This window comes from Coregonus clupeaformis, chromosome 21, assembly GCF_020615455.1.
Source record: "Coregonus clupeaformis isolate EN_2021a chromosome 21, ASM2061545v1, whole genome shotgun sequence".
Lineage (NCBI taxonomy): Eukaryota > Metazoa > Chordata > Actinopteri > Salmoniformes > Salmonidae > Coregonus > Coregonus clupeaformis.
Window position 1 is genome coordinate 17,106,145 of NC_059212.1, and position 16,435 is coordinate 17,122,579.

General features: G+C 40.3%; 1 protein-coding gene and 1 long non-coding RNA gene across 2 annotated transcripts; one reads left to right on the forward strand and one right to left on the reverse strand.

The window, feature by feature from the left end:
* Positions 1-17: 17 nt before the first annotated feature.
* LOC121535249 lies at positions 18-13,592 on the reverse strand. The gene is made up of 3 exons (XR_005994721.1): positions 13,374-13,592; positions 12,925-13,025; positions 18-303 (listed from the first exon to the last, which is right to left on the reverse strand). It is a non-coding gene; the product is annotated as an uncharacterized LOC121535249 (long non-coding RNA).
* LOC121535248 (pancreas transcription factor 1 subunit alpha) lies at positions 8,582-9,610 on the forward strand. Its single transcript, XM_041842128.1, has 2 exons — positions 8,582-9,273; positions 9,381-9,610. The coding sequence occupies exons 1-2, from the start codon at positions 8,673-8,675 to the stop codon at positions 9,587-9,589; spliced, it is 810 nt and encodes a 269-aa protein (XP_041698062.1). The 5' UTR covers positions 8,582-8,672; the 3' UTR covers positions 9,590-9,610.
* Positions 13,593-16,435: the final 2,843 nt, after the last annotated feature.

Here is a 16,435-nt window from a genome sequence, read left to right on the forward strand (position 1 = left end):
ATTCAATTTTTCGTCAACCTGATGTACTTTTCCTATCTTGACCACTGGGTGGCACTGATGTGTTTTGAGATATTTTCTTCAATGTGATGCCTCAGCATTTATGATCCACTATTGGACAAAAAAACTGAAATACCTTTTATAGATAAAAAAAATATATGCCCAAAATGTGGATCCACTAAGGAGGAAAAGGGATGCATGCTTTTGTCTTGACATGCAAACAGGTGTGTAATGCCTACACATTATGATAATATCCGTGTTGACCACCAGGAGTTCTCAATGGCAGGAAACAACAGTGGCTTGTTCCTAGAAAACATAACAGAATGTTCAGATTAAAATGTATTGCGTAGAACAGACACAGGCCTACTTTTCTGTTATGAAGCCGACACTCTTAGAAAAAAAGGCTATTCGTTTGTCCTTATAGGATAACCCTTTTTGGTTCCAGGTAGAACACTTTGGTGGTGAAAAAGGTTATACTTAGAAGCTTGTATTAGTGAAAGGGTTCCACTTGGAACCAAAAATAGTTATTTTAGAGGGTTATATGGGGACAATCGAAGAACCCTTTATGGTTCTAGGTAGCACCTTGTTTTCTAAGAGTGTAGAGCAGGGTTCTTCAATTCCGGTCCTGGAGGGCCGAAACACTTCTGTTTTTTATTTCTACCTGGTAGTTAATTGCACTCACCTGGTGTCCCAGGAATGAATTAGCCCCTGATTAGAAGGAGAGGATGAAAAACAGAGGTGTTTCGGCCCTCCAGGACCGGAATTGAAGAACCCTGGTGTAGAGTAAAAATCGTCAGCCTTCACATTAGATTTCTATCTGCAACTTTACTAGGTGCACCCCATTAATGGCTTACTACATGTTGATTTAAATTACTTCATCCAAAGGAACAAAGCAACAAAACGATATGTTTGTGTAAAACTTAAATTGCATGATTTGTCAATAATTAATATTCAGATATCCATATGAACATATCACAACTTGCCTGTCAAGATAGGGGAGAGCAGATGGGTTAAATTTCACATCAGGGGTCAATTTTTCCAAATGTTTTATTTAGGTTAAAATAACCTTGTGCTGTGTTAAATTACACGACATGGCCAAAAGTATGCGGACACTGGCTTGTCGAACATCTCATTCCAAAGTCGTAGCCATTAATATGTAGTTGGTCCCCCCTTTGCTGCTATAACTGCCTCCACTCTTCTGAGAAGGCTTTCCACTAGATGTTGGAACACTGCTGCGGGGACTTACTTCCATTCAGCCACAAGAGCATTAGTGAGGTCGGGCGCTGATGTTGGGCGATTAGGCCTGGCTCGCAGATGGCGTTCCAATTCATCCCAAAGGTGTTCGATGGGGTTGAGGTCAGGGCTTTATGCAGGGCAGTCAAGTTCTTCCATACTAATCATGCTGAAACAGGAAAGGGCCTTCCCCAAACTGTTGCCACAAAGTTGGAAGCATGGAGTCGTCTCGAATGTCATTGTATGCTGTAGCATTAAGATTTCCCTTCACTGGAACTAAGGGGCCTAGCCCGAATCATGAAAAACAGCCCCAGACCATTATTCCTCCTCCACCAAACGTTACAGTTGGCACTATGCATTCGGGCAGGTAGGGTTCTCCTGGCATCCACCAAATCCAGATTCGACCGTTGGACTGCCAGATGGTGAAGCGTGATTCATCACTCCAGAGAACGCGTTTCCACTGCGCCAGAGTCCAATGGCGGCGAGCTTTACACCACTCCAGCCGACGCTTGGCATTGCGCATTGTGATCTTAGGCTTGTGTGCGGCTGCTCGGCCATGGAAACCCATTTAATGAAGCTCCCGACTAACAGTTATTGTTCTGACGTTGCTTCCAGAGGCAGTTTGGAACTCGGTAGTGAGTATTGCAACTGAGGACAGACGACTTTTACACGCTACGCGCTTCAATGGTCCCGTTCTGTGAGCTTGTGTGGCCTACCACTTCGCGGCTGAGCCGGTGTTGCTCCTAGACGTTTCCACTTCACAATAACAGCACTTACAGTTGACTGGGGCAGCTCTAGCAGGACAGAAATTTGACGAACTGACTTGTTGGAAAGGTGGCATCCTATGACGGTGCCACGTTGAAAGTCACTGAGCTTTTCAGTATGGGCTATTCTACTGCCAATGTTTGTCTATGGAGATTGCATGGCGGTGTGCTCGATTGTATACACCTGTCAGCAACGGGTGTGGCTGAAATAGCCAAATCCAATCATTTGAAGGGGTGTCCACATACTTTTGGCCATGTAGTGTACAGTATGTTGTTCACGCCTTGCTTTTTGACAACATTTTGAGAGAAATTCAAGTTAATTGTCTTCCGATGATACCACATCATATGCTATTACAATCAAGATCATGCTAATGATCCCATGACATTTGGTTGAAATATTAATTAACTTTCCGTTTCCATTTTAACAAGGAGGCTGAACAGAGGTTATTGGGGAACAGAATCTAAAACAACACAGGATTATTTTGATCTGGATTAAAACCTGCCCAAGGGCAACCTGAAACTCAACAGTGCTGGGTCTGGTCCATCCCTAGATCGGAGACCAGATGCTGCTGGGTATTGGTATTGGTATTGGAGGGCCAGTAGGGTGCACTTATCGCTCTACACCAACACCCCAGGCCGTGTTGAGGGTTCTGTACTGATCCTCTGTGGTCACTAAAAACTCTAATCCGACACTAATCCCAAGAGTTAGTGATTTAACCCCAGTGTCCTGGCTAGATTCTCAACATGACTGCTCATATTGTGCTCTAATTCCCAGTTAGAAGGCTAATTGTGTCATTCAAATGGTCTACTCTACCCTTCAACTTTTCTTTAGGTTGTTGCTGTAAAATGTGTCAATTTACCTGAAGGGAAGTGAAAATGATAGGTTGATAATAGTGTTACAACAACCTGCGCAAGATTCTATCAAATAATAGCCAATGCAAAATGTATTTATTTGTAGATCCCATTTTCCACACAAAATGTGCATAACATACATACTGTATCTGGCAAAATAATAATATTCCAAATTAATTAAAAGCCAGTTTGAAAAGTTTTAAATTATGGAGGCAATTGAAGCTGTCTCCTTGTGCAGGTGAGACATTACGTTTTTTTTTGTCCCAGCAGCTCATATGTTTATCCTATGTCACACCTGATTTAACTAATCAACTTAAAATGTGGTTAATAACTAATCAACTTAAAATGTGGTTAATGGACATATGTGTTTATTTTGCCTGGATGTCTCTCGATCTGTCTGTCTGATGCTGTGATTGAGCTCTTACACTTTGGGAGAGAGATGGTAAACCTACAGGTTAACACAGGTCACCAGATTACCGTCCTAAAGCCCAGTGTTGATGTACCATGTATCAAATGGTTACCCATATGTCGAGGTAGTTCTTCACTTTTCATTTAATGCCCATTGACTAAATTGCTATAGCTTGGCTACTTATTAAACAGACCGACAGATTTGTTGCAAACGAGACCAACCCAGACAGGAAGCACCAGGTTTCCCGCGTTGTATTAAAAGATTTGTAGGACGCTACCCTAATCTCTCCCTGCGTGAAACAGCCATAACCGCCCCAGGGCTCTGGTCAGAGACTTTCAGATTAGCGCAGAAAAATCAATTAGGCCAAGGAATAGTAAATCAATAATCTTCCTTAATCTCTTTGAGGATATATTTATGATTTACTTAAGTAATTTTTATGTTAATATTTGGTCGACTGAAGAAGGGTGTGTGGGTTGAAGGGGACATTGGGGAGCTTTGATTGGTGGGTCATTTTGCTGCCTGTTAAAGTCCCTGGATTAAATGTTTAATTAATTGATTGAATCATAGACTAATCATCAGATTTGTTGGAAATTATCAGAATAATGATCATCTACACTACATCATAGAAACAAGTCTTTGCTCTGCGTTCTGTGCCTATCATAAGCCTTCAAACATTTAGTTAACAAGTTAGTCATGCTGCACTTGGTGTGCAGAGAACGCCTAAACCGAATATGTCAGTGGAAAATTGGAAGACAATATCTTAAACAAGACATTATTTTAAGAACGTTGTGTGCATTCATTGCTATCAATGACTCAAGTCTCTTCAGACCCCATGAGCACCGTTCTAATTTGTCTGGCAATCTGGAGAGCTAGCGCCCCGCGTGCTATTTCAGTGGCTAGGGCGCATGTGGTGGGATTCCCAGGGAATCCCCAGTGTTCGGCATCTTGCGCATCCAGCTCTCTCTGACATCTGACCTCCTCAATCAGGCCATGAAAACGCATGGTTGTGGTAGTCAATGGCACTTTACCAGCAAGCTTTTCAGGTACCAGGTCACTAAAAATGTGAGATGAAAAGAAAAGCGTGCGAGTAGAATAAAAGCAACTGCATGGCACAAGGCTGGACGTGCGTCTATGGTGCGGGGGCTGACTTCAGCACCACAGGACATCCTATGGGGCTACATTTGGTAACCTGTGAGTCTTAAAATGGAAATGTGAAAAGGAAAATTATCAACTGTAGCTTGTTGACTCTGTCACCATTCGTTTTGTGTGGACTTGTGATGGTAAAACGCATTAGTATGAATGCACTAGTTACAGGTGCTTTTGGTGATATAGGCTAATGGTCACCTGAGAACGTTCATATTTCAGGCTCATATTGAGCATAAATATTTATAGCACCTTTTCTTAACCCAATGTATACATTGTATCTTGATAATTTGTTGTTTTTATAGACTACATGTGCTCTCCAACGCACTCGTTCCAAGTTCTTTATCCGTTTGAATCCGTTTAGTTTGTCATTTTATCTTGATTTTCTCCAATCCTTTGCACACTCAAGATTACATGGCTTTATCCTGACTCTCCACTGTGAGGATTACGTCCACCATTTGCACTGGAGTAGGCTTTTCACTCTCTAAGAAAGAGATGTTCAATATCATAAAGTTTTTTATGCACAGTAGACAGCGAGTAAGTATATGTGAATTTAGAACTTTAGTGAGCGTAAAGCTACTTTGAAAAATCTACAATTCAACTGTAGGCCTACACGTATTGAGTCTTAGAATCATGCATCACTGGCCCTCCCTCACCATGAATTGTAATACACCATGACCTTCGCAATACGACATCTCATTTATAATGTTCACCATTATACCGTCTGTTGAAGAGACCCAAGTGTTGCTGTTCCCATGCCAGCGCTCGCTTTGCAGCGTCCGCTGGCACTGAGATATGTCACACTGGTGAATTGATCGTGTGACGTTGACGGTCACGGTCCTGTCTGCGAGCAATTTGTGAGAGTCCTGCTTAACGACCAGTCAGCGCTCAGGTACCAGTCTGGCGCAACAGACAATCATGCAGACTCGTGGACCAGTTTCTAACGCTGATATATTGAATGTAAACTAATAAATCAAATCGAAAATATTGTTTAGGCCAGTATGACTCAAGCAAATGTGTTGTTTATTTTCATCATGGATTGAGACCAGACTGTCTCATTCCGAAATATATTTGATAAGTGGAAATAGATTATATGTTATATTAGCTCTTCTAACATCAGCGTGTTTTAATTCCAAGAAAAGCAAAATTACATAGAATTATAACAAAATGCGCATGCAAGGTGCAAAGCAGCAGCAGCAGCGCTCATTATTATGGGACGAGTTGCATTGACTGGCTCACCGCGCAAGTGGCGTTATTCCCACGGACTGTGCCTCTATTGCCTCGTGTTGCAGCTTGCGGCGAGGCGCAAGACCCATAGCCTACATTAAAATAAAATAAAATATCCTTCAAGTAACAAAGTGACCCCCTCCATCTCAATCTGAATGGGGGTTTCCTATAGACTCCGACCAGTCAATATTTCAGGTACCAGCGTAATTTGTTGTGAGGTGTCTGACAAACACCCTCTTTGACGCTCACTGTGAGGCCACACTGCCTTTATTCTGACACCAGTTTTCCCATAATAAAACCATACTTGCTGTCATAAGTGGGCTGTCGGTCTCCTTACTGGTGCATTTATTTTTGTTCGTGGAACCACTTAGACTAAATGACTTTTATTATGGTGCTGAATACCTGAAGGATTTAAGTCGAGTTTTTCTTGCAGTATAGCCTATTTGGTATCCCATGTTGAGCACGTTTTTATGCACATTCAGAACTCGCATTAATTTATATAAGCCGATGTAACTAAGCAATGTTGCTTTAAATTCCAGGTTTATCCTTATTTTATACAATTCTGCAGTCTAGAAAAAATCAAAAAATAGCTTAATACATAAACCTCCCTTGAAAATGAAAACTATTCCAGCACACATGATTATATTATATTATATTAGAAGTAGGCTACTTTTAGATAAAGGCAGGTGAATGTGAAAACGGTAACAAAAATGTCAACGAGATTTAAAATTATGCACGTTTTGAACATTGTGCAAGTTAAGCCTGATATTTTGTGTCAGCATGCTGATGTCTGCAAAATAGGCTACCCCATGCCAATATTTAACTAGGCCTACCTTAGATAGGCCTACCTGTTGCGCTATCAGTGTTGAATATGGTTGCATCCTTATCTTTGCGTGAGATCAAACAAAATGAACGATTTATCTGGAGTAGCCTATTGCCATATGTGGTACATTTCAACTCTGCACTGGACATATAATCCCACGGATCATCCCTCATCGAGATGATCACCTCTGGATAATCAATTAATAGGCTTCATTAAAGTCAACAGGTATGATGCAGTTATACAAGTGTTGTCATATCATAAGCATGTATAACCCTCTTAATGTCGTAATATAATCTCATAATTATATGATTATATTATATTATATTATAATTATATTGAGGGATTCTGAGTGGCGCAGTGGTCTGCATCGCAGTGCTAGAGGCGTCACTACAAACCCGGGTTCGATCCCGGGCTGTTGCACGATCGGGAGTCCCATAGGGCGGCACACAGCGTCGTCCGAGTTAGGGGAGGGTTTGGCCGGGGTAGGCCGTCATTGTAAATAAGAATTTGTTCTTAACTGACTTGCCTAGTTAAATAAAAAAGAATGATAATGCTACAGCTATTCTCAGTCTGGAACCTTTCCCCATTATATATAAAGAATGCACAAGACATCATCATAAGGGTTCACATTTTTACAACTAATAAAACATCCCTGTTTGGCAATAGGACAATTATTTCCAACTATTGCATATTTATAATAGACTCATTTAATATCAGAGGAATTTAATATCAGAGGAATTCAATATCATGGTTGAGCTGCAAATTTCAATATATTCATAATATTTTTTGTGGCCGTTTTGTATTGTGCTCTTTTCACCATTTTTAAAGAGAAGAGCCCTTCTTGTCATAAACTACTCGTTTACCTTGACAGAAGGTATGTTGCTGTTGAGAAGCAAGAAACGCCGCTGCTTTATCCGTAAAGTCCTCTCTTATTTTATTTTGATTGTGACAAGCGAGTGTCCACTGCTTAGAGCCAATGTGTAGGCAGAGCGGCGTCGTAAAACCTATGATTGATGAACACATCATTATGTCCGCCTGTCTAACACTAAAATGACGTTTCATTTAAATGACATACAAATGTTTGCTCTGCATTCTATGGGTTCTAATAGGAATTGGAATCCTCCAATATAGCAGGGTGGCCGAGTAATGAAGTGGTCAGACCAAAGGGCTCTACAGTTTGCTGCAGGCACGAGTGGTCGGCTATTGATTGAGGAAGGTACCTGCTTTATGTGCATGCCTTCATGAAGTGTCAGGGGTTTTATCATTGTTATCTGCTCGACCCTTTAATTAGGCTACTATCGAAATATTTTTTTGTTCACTTACACATTGTTTGTCCCAATGGATGCAAGGGTGCATTAAGTGCAAGATAAGCCTACTCAATTCAGACTATGTATGTTCTTGTATAAAGCTCGAAAAGTAGGTTTTGAATAAGAGGAAACCGATTTAGATTGCATTGACAAAAGATCAATGCGATAATTAAGACCTGTAGCCTTGGAAAGGACTCTGATGTTTATTACAATACTTGTATATCCTAATAATAATAATAGCCTACTAGTACTAATATTAACAATAATGCTATATTGTTGTGGAAGCATGCAACCAAATATGGACACTTAGGCTGCAAGTAAATCCTTTTATAATTTTATTGAATCAACATTTACAAAATCTACCGCCCTGAGTTCTCGTTGAAGGTGCGTGGGAATAATGCGATTATGTCAAAGAAAATAAAAAACACCACACTGCTCTTGCTCAAATAAAAAACTTTCACAACAGCTCTGACGAAGGCCAAGAGGCCGACACGTAGGCTAAGCTTTAATAAATACATAAAAAGTGATACTTGCTTTGAAATAATTGTATTGACTAAAAGGTAGGCTACAATGTTAGGGTGGCTGCTTGTTTTGGACTTAGTCGTTGGTCCTGTAATGCTTTGTTTCCCATTTAGCCCTATGTTCGGTTTTCCATGTAGTGCAGGAGGGGGGTAAACGCTGCGCGTTAGAGAGGGGCGGGGTGGTAAGAGATTATCTCTAGGTGCACATTCGACTCCCGAGCATAGTGTATACTCAACGCTGATTGGCTGACGCTTTTGCTTAATGGCACGCGACTATGGATGTAGTTATAAGAGTCCTCGCGTGTCAGCCTTCAACTGAACTATCTCTTGAGCATCCAGAGGCAGCGCAAAGAGCAAACTTGTTGTTACTGGGCAACACGAAAACAACAGCAAAAAATGGACACTGTCTTGGATACATTTACAGGACTGGACTCCTTCTCCTCCCCTTATTTTGACGAGGATGATTTCTTTACTGACCAGTCCTCCAGGGACCACTTGGACACAGATGAGTTTCTGGATGACGATGTCGACTTTCTCACCAGCCATTTCCAAGATTACTACAAGGACAGCAGGATAGCGCACGATGGGGACTACTGTGAAATTGGCAACTTTTCCTTCTCTTCCTCCTCTTCTACCTTCTCGTATGAATGCACTGACAGCACCTCAGAGCTGTCACCTCAGATGGGAGGAGATGTCCCGATGCTAAAAAGGCGGAGGCGGATGAGGTCCGATATGGAGATGCAACATTTACGGCAGGCTGCTAACGTCCGGGAGCGGCGGAGGATGCAGTCCATTAACGATGCTTTCGAGGGACTCCGGTCTCACATCCCCACTCTACCATACGAGAAGAGGCTCTCCAAAGTCGATACTCTGCGCCTGGCCATTGGCTACATCAACTTCCTCGCTGAGCTCGTGCAGTCGGACATGCCCATCCGAAACTCCAACAGTGACGCACCGACTCAACCCAAAAAAGTTATAATTTGCCACAGAGGAACAAGTAAGTATTTCATATAATTAGATAATGATAATGACGTAATTTTGGACTGTATTGTTACTCATTTGTTAAAGACTTGGTTCGTTACTAATAATGTGTCCCCTTCTCAGGATCTCCGTCTCCAAGTGACCCTGACTACGGGTTGCCTCCCCTTGCCGGCCACTCTCTGTCCTGGACAGACGAGAAACAGCTGAAAGACCAGAACATCATTAGAACCGCTAAAGTCTGGACACCCGAGGACCCACGGAAACTGCACATGAAACCCTCCATGAACAACATTGAAAACGAGCCTCCTTTCAGCTTAACCTCAGCCCAATAAATGTTATATTTATGTCTAAAAGTATGTATTTTTATACACACATTGTAAATCCATGTTAATATATAACGTTGTCTGTAACGTTGATTATTTACGTGTAAATATGTATTTGTCAATGTTCTCCTAATTAAGGCAGCTGGCAATCATCTTATACGTAGCAAAATGTATTTAATTGTTTTCATGATAATAAATGTTTTAATTTAACATTGATGAATATACGAAAACCAAACTATTTTTATAATAAATTGTCAAATAATATTTATATTTATATGCAATCTGAGAATAAATGTATCATAAATGATGAATACATTGTGTTGTATGGTCTATACCACTTTCCTCCACATAGGCTCATGCTCACATTCAAGACATTTCATTTTTAACTCCAAGTGGTGAAGATAATATTCATGCTTAACAACAGTGCAAAAAGCAATCAACATGCATAAATCAATCAATCAACGTGCATGAATCAATCAATCAACTAAAGTTATATTTTAGAACGTGGTTGTTCACCTGAAAGTCAGTGATATCCAGCAGTGTAAGTTTAAATGCATGACATATTGGGCCTCTCAACCCAACCCGCATATGCATATACTTAATGAGCAAATAGTCATTCTACTGGGTATCTGATGATGGAGACTGATAACTCCTTTTCTAGAGGACGACGTTTTATAAAGCTGTGGCCTGCATGGGTCTTAGTACTGTAACTTATATACACCCACAAACTTCATTTAAAAAAAAAACGATTTTGGGTATGCAAAGCAGATGTAAATGAAAACAAACATGCAGATACAATTCAATGGCTTAAAATGCCAGGGCCTGCAGCTATAAACCATAGTTGTACTATGTTGGTCTACTATATTGTTTAAAGGGGCATGACTAAACGGATGGCTTGCTGTAAAAGCTGTTTGCATCAATGTGCTGCAGGTGCTTCAAGGCAAAATTTTCCCGTGGTAGCGGCATCCTTCCAACGTGTTCCCTTGCCATTTTTACGTCAGCTCTCCCCCATTTATGTAGTGGTAGCCCAGATATATGCCTATGCCCAAACATGCAAACACACATTCATTCAACCATCTGGCTAAGAGCATTTCGGATAACACTTGCATTTCGGATGGGGAAAAGAGAAAGGTATATTCATTTTCTGTATTAGTCTTTGCATTTCGATTATTTTCTTCTTCCTAGTATTATTATTATTACTATTATTATTACTATTATTATGATGCATAGTTCTCGTATTATTGTTATAGATATTATTATTACCCTACTCGAATTTGTTCCTAAATAATGAGATATGTGCTTTTTTCTAACTTGAAACTCTCCAGTTCAATATTTTGACAAGTTTTCAGTGCATGTGCTTTTTAGGAATCTCAGTGGACCTATAATCCCATCTCTTATTGTATTCTGCCTCATTAACAACGCAGTTATCCGCGTCCTAGACAGCACACAAGAGACCATGTAATCTCATTACATTCATTAGAAAGTCAAATGTTCGCAAGTCAGCCTTAAACTTAATAAAGGACCCAGAAAGTCTTGTAGCTGGTCTTCATCTATTTTGTCGGGGGCAACATTTACATTTAATTTGGTGAAGTGGCAGAGAACAATAAAACAACAGTAGCATCATTGTTTGGTCGCACCTAATGCTATTGAGCGATTGTGGTTTTGTGTGCAAGCACAGTTCAAAACCCCTCAAAACATCCTTTGGTGCAATACCAATCAAGCGGAAGGGAAGGGCTTAAGCAGTGAAACACTTGGGTCTCTATCTTGTCACTCTTGTGCTTGGTCTTGGCAAAGGCTTAAAAGAGCACCATTTACAGGCTGACAGGTTTTATTCCTTTTCTTACCCGGCTAAACATTGGAAAACCATGCCAAGCTCCAATTTGGTTCAGAATAAGTTAGTGAAACTGAAAAGGCTTGCAATTCCCTATAGCATTTGGGTAGCCGTTGACTACCTGTTGCAGACTGGCGGAGGTGCTTTAGCATGCAAGGCAAGTTTATGGTCAGTAAATGTGTCACAAGCCATAGAAAACAGCCGTATGTTATTAGCGCGGTAGTCGTTTAGACCCAAGTAGTTCCACGGTGTCTGTCTGCCCTCTTGGCAAAAAGAAAAATACGAGGTTTATGGATGTGTTATGACATTGTCCACTGTCAATTATATCGACACTCTTCATAATGAACACGTGTTTGTGTATTTTTAAAATTATATATAGCCTATTGTTACCATTTAAAAGTTGTTGCAAAAAAATTGAAATTACGCACAAGGGTGTCCATGACCAAGCGCAGCCCTATGCGCATCCGTTTGCATGCAACTCAGCATAAATTGTAGAAGATCAAAGATATGAAGAAATATATAACAAACTGCTGTGATAGGTTAATAATGACAACAAGTGAGAATTACAAATAATTAGGCTATATTGGAAAACCAACCACTAAGAATATTATTTCATGAAAGTAGGCTACATTATAATATCCAACACATTTCAGTCATATCTCTATTAATCAGATGAAAGTAAAATGGTTAAATGCATTATATTCATCGTCTATAATTCTACAATAATCCCCAGATAAGCGTATGGTAAGCACTGGGAAGGACGCCTAATACGATTCTCATAAACTGTAAATCTGCTCATACTTTGGATTATCGCGCATAAAAATATGGCCTCAGAGTCTGTAAATCCCCCGAACTCCCGCGTTTTCATTAATGTATCTCCACGGTGGCATCGGGGTACCAGCTGCGAGGTTGAGGTTGAACAAACACCAGTTGAGGCTGCCCCATGGGCAGTGTAAACCTCGTGGGTAGCCTTTTAAATCCTGTTGCACCAAGCGCCAAAATGTTCAAATGGCCCAAAATTGTGATTGAAAAACATATGCACATACCAGTGATAATTCAAAAGAGATTATTGTGGTAGTCTGGATGTTAGGACTTGGCTAGCCGACAGGTGTTACACTCTGGATAGAACCAAAAAGGGTTCTATTGCTTGCTTCATATATGACACCCCTAAAGGTTATATATATAACCCTTTTGTAGGGTTATTTGATCATAACCCCATGGGTTCTTCTCACTGAACCAAAATTGTCTCTATATAGAACCCTTCGTATATGGAACCCAATTTCGGTTCTATATAGAACATTAAGGGGTGCCATATATGAAGCAAGCATAGAACCCTTTTTGTTTCTATACAGAATATTTTTTTCTAAGAGTGTAGGACTTGGCCCGGGGATATGAGTACAGAGAGACCCAAGGAGGGGAGGGCGAGGTTGCCAGAGAACGCGCTGCCCAGGCGCCTCTCCTTTTACATGGCGTGGAGGCGCTTTACAATCCAAATTATATCTTTATTACTCACATGTCCTAGGCAGTAACATATCCATCCCCGTTGAGGTTCTTATAGGATGCACCTGGTATTTCAAACTTGTTATTTTTGTGCTTCTGGGTCCTGGACAGCAGCTGCTTAAAACAAGCAAAGAGAGAGGTCCTTACAATGTCTCCAAGACGTGTTGGCATGGTTTTCTCGTCTTTAATGTCCCAAACCATTGTCTAAATACAATATGGGAACTGTAAAGCATGACGTTTTGTTATAATTAAACACATTTTCAATGATACACTTGGATTGAAAGCTTTATTACGATCCAGCAAACATTCAATCTCGTTTTGTCCCCCCGTCTATCTGCAGGCAATTAGACTGCGGCCTTTTGCTGGGCCTTGATAAGCCAATTAAATTTATGTCTGCTAATTTTTCAAGTAGAAAAAAGGACTTAGAGCTAGGCTGGCTCCTAAGGACATTGATTTTCTTACCATCACCTGGCGTTCAAACAGGTTCCATTTACCAACAAGGAAAATGTCAGGCGTTTCATTTGGCGACTCTTGTTACCATAAGGCTCTCTCCATCCTGCGCCATTGTTTTCTCCTGTTAATAACTCATTACCAGGATTTTACAAATCCTCCATTACATATGTTTTGTCTCCATATTTTGATCCGTAAGATTAAGCAGATGTTACGATTGAAAATGGAAAACTCCAGGGCTACTCCTGTCTGAAAGGAAGAGGCGGACTCCGCGCTGAGCTAACAAAGAGGTTGGGGAGATCTTCAGAAAAACATTTACGACCAATAAACAGACTTCAACCTGCTCTATTTCAACCATTGTGGGGTTTTTGAATAATTAAGGTTAATAGGAATAGGTTTGTGTACTTTCAATGCCAAGACCACAGGTGCGGGGTGACATGATGAATGATGTGCCTGATTTTTGCCAAGCTCGAGGGCCCTTCTCTTGGACTTTCAAGCTGATAGAAAATATTGTCATTTCTTTAATTCACAGCATTACTTTCATTCAGGACAAAGCAGGTTGATGAAAAGCTTATGCTGTAATGAAACAAGCTATGGTGGTCGCTTTGCTTCCTGAAAGAAAGGGCGAGTCAATGCCCAGGCGCGCTTTGGTTTGTGCGCAAGTACTCCATCTAAAGCAAATAAAGGACCCTTTCCAACTTTTAAAAGACCGCGTTTTACCTTTATTAAAGCTTCCACGGCTAAATCCATTAAGCATATGGTGCTAAGGCACAAGTCTTTTGTACTGGGGAAGCCCTCGAGATGGTAACTTGTGTGTTTTAGGGGATATTTAACTTCTCAATAGACAAACTTGATCGAGGCAACAAGTGTCCCCAGTGCGCGCGAGTACAATATGGTGCAAGGTGGTGCAAGGTGCAAGGTACATTTGCAACCTTCCCTGAAAAATGAACACCAGTTAATGATGAAAAATATCGTACGCCTAACTGTAGACCCAAAGGGAGGAAAATAAATACTCCAAAATCAGTGACCGTTTTGCGCATGGAGCTATATCCACGGCTATGTATGGATAGGTGAATGTAAGGGTGCTAATGGGGAGCTTCTCTGTTATTTTACGCCCAGAACGATTCTAGACTTAAGTACCCACATGTCTTGTACTTGGTCCTTGTTCGTCAATTGTTCGTTAGTTGCTAACTATTTCAGTTATATAGGCTTTGGTTAGCTAACATTAATTTCCTATACGCAGCAGTAGTAGTGTCAAAGTTACTACATATTACAATAGTCTATAGCCAAAAAAAGTATTTTAATTATGGAGGGTTGGTATTTTAGTTCATGTCATTATAGGTTTATGATGGTTAAATAAAAATACCAATCCAATACTTTTATTTGTAATGGATAGTTCCATAGCCGAATCTTAATATCCACTGAAGTTTGCGCGCACATACCTTAAATTTGGATAATCATGTGCAGATATTAAGGTTATAATAAGCGCACAAATGAGAGGCATCTAAAACCACCCCTCAGCATGTACCGTATTTTAGCATTGTATAACCAATTTAAACAAAGACGTTCAATAAAGAATAATTGAATGTGAGCTTGTACTGACAAAAGACGCTGACTTTTTAAAGAGTGAGTGGCTCATTGGGTGGGTGAAATCTCAGTGAGAGTGATGTTTTATGGAGTGAGAGTGATGTTTGATGGAGTGAGAGTGATGTTTGATGGAGTGTGAGATCAGCGTGAAAATGAGAGGACGTCTTGACTGTAACAGATAAGCAAACACGTGAGGTGAAGCCTAGTCTACATCAGTGAGAGAAACGGACAGAACACATTTCTGTATCAATAATTCTCTCTTCATCTTCTTATGTGGTCTATCTTCTGTTCATTGGCATGTTGATGCTAACCATGTTTTCATGCATGAAAAATATATAACTGTGCGTAAAATTGTAAGGATTTCATAAATCGGGAAGCATATAGGCCCTAGCCCTTTTGCCTACTTGTGTATGATAATAGTACAGCATATCTGAGTGGTATTCCTCTAAACATTCCAATAACATTTAAACATTTATTATTTAGAAAAACTCGACAACCTATAACTCCTCTTTAATTATGTTAGGGATTTTGTTTAACAAAAGTAAATAACTAATTTCTACATTGCAAAATGTTTGAATCAGTAGGCCTATAGCAATATAACAAGCATGAGAGCGTGCGCTCTCCCAATAGCTGGACTATGACAGAGACAGCTGGCTTGGACTCTCGGCTGAAAAAGCCCCCTTGGTGGACCAAACACAACAACACTGACCTTTCCACGGGGGAATGGGAGATGGGCTTTTGACTGAATTAGCCATAAAGACGTCTTGCTATGATCTTTGTTCGACTGAAAGAGTGGTGGATATTGTGCTTAATATGAGAGGCATTTTGCACAGCTTTTGCGTGCCCCATATGAAATATTAGAGTCCTTTCATTGACGCTCTTTCCCACCAAGGATGCAGTGACCGTATGGGTTGGACGTTCACAGGACAACGCGTTTGATTATAAACGCTTATATATTTTCCTATAGGCATATGTCCTATAAAGAATAAAGAGTCATGATAATAATTTTCATGCCATTACATTTTCCATAAGCGTAATTATACGAGGTTGAACTTTTTTGGTAGACCTGATTGATTCCTGACAGTTAGGCTACAAGATTAGTCTACAAACTTAAGGTTTCTGATTCAAAAATAAAATAGAAGTTGGGCTATTATGACATTTCCACAACAAACAGTTTGAAAGTGTCAATAAAAACTAATTTGTTTTTTTTAAAGTGATGCCGAGAACACATTTGCACATATCATCAAACTGAGTTTTTGATAACGTTCTTCCCCTTTGGGGAAACTGAATTGCATGGCTCTCTCCCTCTCTCTTCATTGATGATTGATCTACTTTCATTTAGTCTACTTTTTTACCTTGAATAACGAAACAAAAAGGTTGAAAAAAATGTGATAAATTACAAATATGCTAATTTCATTCATAGGCGATGTAAGTGTGTCTAGCTGAAAGTGAATAACGCCTTGCAGTCAGTCTGAGCGCACTCGGGG